The sequence below is a fragment of the Myotis davidii genome, unplaced genomic scaffold, assembly GCF_000327345.1.
Source record: "Myotis davidii unplaced genomic scaffold, ASM32734v1 scaffold97, whole genome shotgun sequence".
NCBI classification, from domain to species: domain Eukaryota; kingdom Metazoa; phylum Chordata; class Mammalia; order Chiroptera; family Vespertilionidae; genus Myotis; species Myotis davidii.
In genome coordinates this window covers 1,312,572-1,317,810 of record NW_006289392.1, presented here as the reverse complement: position 1 = coordinate 1,317,810, position 5,239 = coordinate 1,312,572, and the positions used below count along the sequence as shown (strand labels likewise).

Sequence of the window (5,239 nt, the reverse complement as noted above, 5' to 3'; positions counted from 1 at the left end):
CATTTCCCTCTGAAACAGCCCACTTGGAGTTTGACTCAGCCCACTTGAAGTTAATCATTTAGCAGCTTGACTCCATCTTACGTCTTTACTCTGATCCTCACAGGTCATGCTTACAGTCGCTGTCACACTAGTCAACTCCGGCATTACAGTGTGTAAATGCACGGTCAGTTCTCAGTAAGATTTTACAACAGGCAGCAGGCTGGCTCTGGCTCATGGGCCATAGTTTGTCAACCTCTGCTTTAGAGCATCGTGGGCGATGGTGCCTAGGAGGAGGGCATAGGCATGCCATCAGGATATAAGCTAACTCTAAGGAGATGCTTGGCCGAGGGCTGTGCCAACAGGACCCTCTCAGGAGGCGGGCTCTGAAGACTGTTTCTAAGGGCACCTGTAATTTAGCACCTGCTATCGCGCTTGCTAACTCCTAAGCTTCTCTCCAGGAAGGTGTGTTGAGGGAAGTAAGAGAAGGGCCTGACTCATCCCTGGGACCCAGGAGCAAAGCAACAGCTGTTCTCTGACCCCAGAGGCAGTGGTGGTACCAGGGGACCCCAGCTGAAGATGGGGTCTCTAGGGAAGGCAAGAGTTGAAGAGGAGGAGAAGTCTGTTTGTGGGAGAGAAGGAGGAAGCAGGCCCCAAGGAAATGAATGCTGAGTAACTTCAGACATTGCTCTGTAGGCAGATGTGGGCTTGAGCCCTCATAAGCAAGATGCTTAAGGAGCGTTATATTTTCTTTTATAATCACAGGTAATGAAGACTAGGCACAGAATAGGTGGTCAACCAATCGCCTCCAGGTTTACTGACGGCTATAACCTTGTCCTAGATCACTGATGGCGAACCTTTGGAGCTCGCCGTGTCAGCATTTTGAAAAACCCTAACTTAACTCTGGTGCTGTGTCACATATAGAAATTTTTTGATATTTGCAACCATAGTAAAACAAAGACTTATATTTTTGATATTTATTTTATATATTTAAATGCCATTTAACAAAGAAAAATCAACCAAAAAAATGAGTTCGCGTGTCACCTCTGACACACGTGTCACAGTTTCGCCATCACTGTCCTAGACAAACCCTCAACGCCCTAGCCATTAACCTTTACGCAGCACAGTGACCGCAACAATTAGAACCAAGGACTGAAGTCAACTGGGTAAGGCAAGGAAGTGCCTTCACGTGGCCACAAGGTGTCATGCAGACCTGCTCAGCTTCTGCCCCACCAGGAAGAAAAGGCCTTCGTTGTTGGCCATGGTGGGAGAATAACTTTGCGAGATCACATCAAACTGCTTGATGGCATAGCCGGCCTCTCGCACAGCAGCCTCGACGGCCTCCCGGTCCAGGGAGAGGCTGGAGAACCTCTGCTCCCCAATCATGTAGTAGCTGCTCTTCAGGGCGTCCACGAGCACCAGGTGGCCCCCCGGCTTGAGCAGGCTGCTGAGGTTCCTGAGGGCGGTGCGGTAGGTGGGGAGGTCTGGGCAGGCGGCGTCCAGGCACAGGGTGCTGAGCAGGCAGTCGGCCAGGGGCAGGGAGGCGGCCCCCAGCGGCCGGCTCTGGGTCACGTCACACTTCAGGACCTGCTTGACTGCCCGCCTCAATTTCTCCTCCTTCTCTTGCCCCTTCACTCTGAAACACAAAGACCAACAAACACTGTGCTACCTCCCTCATGGGGGCCACAGATCTCTTTGCTCGGGGCTGAAAATCTCAGTGTTGCCATGGTCGATTTGGCTCAGTGGATAGAGCATCGGCCTGTGGACTGAGGGGCCCCGGGTTCGATTCCGGTCAAGGGCATGTACCTTGGTTGCGGGCACATCCCCAGTGGGAAGTGTGCAGAAGGCGGCTGATCGATGTTTCTCTCTCATCGATGTTTCTAACTCTCTATCTCCCTTCCTCTCTGTAAAAAATCAATAAAATATATTTTTTAAAAAATCTCAGTGTTGTCCCAAGTGTTGTATCTTTAAGGAAGGAGAAATGAGAAACCTTCTTATATTTTATTTTGTTTTGTTTACAGGAGAGAGCGCGAATGCAGTCCCCCACGACCACAAATTATGCAGTGGAGTTTCCCACATGTGGGGAAACTGCAGGGGTCAGCGCATCCGGAGTGCGATGGATAAGCCTCTCCCTGGGAAAACACCTTCGTGATCATGGCACCCCCTCCCTCCCGCCAGGTAAGTATGATGAGAAACCATTTTTGTATCTGAACTGTGGACACGTTACCCTGGGCTGGCTGAATCTCTTTATGTGGAAGTGATAATGAAAATACCTGGCTACCTGCTTCTCCACTGGCCTGTCCCCATGAAATTACTCTTTCTCCACTGCTTAGATAGCACCTGGCTCATTGATTATTAGCTATTAATTATTAATTATTATTACCTTGTCCCCTCTACCAAATTGCAAGGTATGGCCATTTGACCGACACATATCAGGCAATACTGGGTTTAAAATGCTGAAATGGTGTTTTGTAGTAGCGGCTGGTTAATGAGGGGAGTGGGGTCATCCATAGACATTTTTAGAAACTCTTAATCACTATCGCACAACTGTGGCCAGGGCCTCTCTAGAGAGAAGAAAACTGCTAATTACCCTTCTCAGGCTCCAGAACAGATCGCAGTGGAGAGTGTTTTCTAAAGCAGATCGTGCTCTCTGTGGCCTTGCTGGGAGTCCTGTCCTCTTCTGCCAAGTCAGTGGGCTTTCTTGAGAGAAAATCAGCCAATGACAGGAGCAGAGGAGGCAAGGGCCGGCAATGGAAGAGAACGCCTGGATCCTCTCACAAATTGTTAAGGCAGGAAGGAAGGGACAAGCTGGCACATTAAAAAAACATACAGAATGCACAAGAGAAACCAGAGGAAAAGACAGAGGAGAAAGAAGCAGCATCCCATCAGAGCGGTGAGAGAAGGGGAGGAATGAGGGTGCAGAGGAGCCTGGATCACAGGAGCACTGACTGGGTGCCCGGCCTCTGAGGAGGTTAATCGGTGAAGCGCCGGGTGGCAAGTCCAGGCTTAGTGCAGAGAACACACAGCCCCTGGCTGCAGGAGGGAGCGGTCACTCGGTGGAGAGAGCAGAGGACGGCCCGACATCAGAGCAGGGGAGAGAGAGCGAGGAAGAGGCAGTGGTTTAAATGAAACGTGGAGGTTTACTTCCAGGTGGAATGATCTGAGGTAATAGCTAATAATGTGGACATCCTATATAAATATTTAATTTAAATCTTAAGCCGACAGCATATAATCAGTTTTTGCAACATCCTTTATATTTATTATAATTTTCCATTTAAGAAGCTTAGCAATAAACATATGAAAAGATGTTTAACATCCTTGGCCATCAAGGAAATGCAAATCAAACTCTGAGCGACTATGTCACACCCACTCGGATGCCTATAATAAAAAAGACAGGTAACAACAAGTGTTGACAAGGAATGGGGGAAACTAGGACCTACACACACTGCTGGTGAGAAGGCAAATGGTTCAGCTACTCTGGAAAACAGTCTGGCAGTTCCTCAAAGATTAAACCTAGAGTTACCACATGACCCAGGAATTCCACTCGTAGGTTTTTACTCAAGAGAAATGAAAACTATGGTCACACAAAAACTTATACATAAGCATTTATAGCAGGACTATTCATAATAGCTCAAAGATAGAAACAACTCAAGTGTCCACCAACTTGTGACTAGATAAATAAAATGTGGTCTATCTATACACTGAACTATTATTCAGTGATAAAAAAAGGAATAAATGATGGATATGTGCTATGATATGGAAGAACCTTAAACACATCACGCTAAGTGAAAGAAAGCCAGGCACAAAAGGCCACATATTATATGATTCCAGTTATAGGAAATGTGCAGGAAAGGCAAAGCAGACCAGTGGTTGGCAGGCAGTGAGGATGGGGAAGTGGGCGTGACTGCTAATGCATAGGGTATTTGTGGGAGTTATGAAAATGTGCTAAGATTGTGTTGAGGATCACACAACTCTGTGAATATACTAATAACTACAGAATGGCACACTTTAAGTGGGTGAATGGCATGTTATGTGAATTTTATCTCAGTAAAGCTGTTATATGTGAGAGAAAGAAAGAGATTGACAGACTCAGAGAGAGAAAGCTTAGCAAGTTATTGGTTTCAGGGAATTCCTACCACCAATAAACTGGAACACACAGGGAGGAATTACCTTTGATTGGGGAAAAGTGGGAGGAGGGTGACCAATCTGTCCGGATTGGTCTGGACTTTCCGGTTTTCTCACTGAAAACCCAGGCCCTGGGAACCCCTCTCAGCCTGGGTCACAGCAGGACCGTTAGTCATTCTAAAAGTGGGCAAACCAGTGACAAAGCTGCCAGCCACCCTGATAGAACATGGAGAAGTTCTTCGACAGGACATTTTAAGAATAAAAAAACCCCCAATAATTCAACATAAAGGAAGTCTTGTGTGAAACACATATTTGAACTGGTAAATTAATACAGTATAAAAAATTTCAAGTACCCTATGGTTAACTTCAGTGTACACAAAAGCTTGAGACGTGGCAACAGTGATGTTTTAACGTGTTAAAAGGTGACCTTTTATCCTGGGGACGTTTGGGGGTGTGTATCCAAGTGATTGCGGCAGAGCAGGCTGGACCTCTGTGGCCTTTTAAAGACCACAGAACGAGTACTTGCCGCTCAGGTGAGGATGGCAATTGTTCCCAAACTGTGAGGCACGCTGTGAAGTCTGGAAAGCTCGCAGAGAATGTGCCAATTTGAGAGGGAAATTCGTTCGAAACAGCCACTCTTGTGGATGTTTGCTTGTCCTTGGACGGATAGCAAACACCGGTGAACTCGGTTGCCAAGGCAGCTGCGTAAAGATTACACCTAGGGACTCCTCAGGGCGGCCAGCTCGCCTGCAGGGAAATGGACTTGCAATTACCACTCAGCCTCACATTTAGCTCAAGGGGCGCGATAAACACACACAGAAAAGCCGTGTGCAGCTTTACAGAAAGCTAACAGCAGTGCAGCCAGCCGAGTCTCTTGTTCTGAAGAAGTGCTCTCAAATGAATCAATATGCAAAAAGGCAGCGATTTCCTCTGTAAATATGCCACCTCTGAAAGCCCAGGAGCAGGGAGGGGGAACGGATAGAGTAGCACTCCTGGGAAGAAGGCTTTGGAGCAGGTCTTCCCACCCCGAGTATGCAAGTATGCACCCCAGATCTGGAGGAGGCCCCTCCTGCCCATCTCTGCCAGGCAAGTGGCCGATCAGAATCCCCACCACACACACACACACTTTTTTCCACTA

General features: G+C 47.6%; 1 protein-coding gene across 1 annotated transcript in view; it reads right to left on the bottom strand.

The window, feature by feature from the left end:
- Positions 1-1,058: 1,058 nt before the first annotated feature.
- NNMT (nicotinamide N-methyltransferase) overlaps positions 1,059-5,239 on the bottom strand; it is a 16,781-nt gene continuing 12,600 nt past the window's right edge. The window contains exon 3 of the mRNA XM_015562479.1: positions 1,059-1,612. Coding sequence (XP_015417965.1) covers positions 1,180-1,612 — 433 coding nt within the window. The 3' untranslated portion in view covers positions 1,059-1,179. The remainder of the gene's footprint in view (positions 1,613-5,239) is intronic.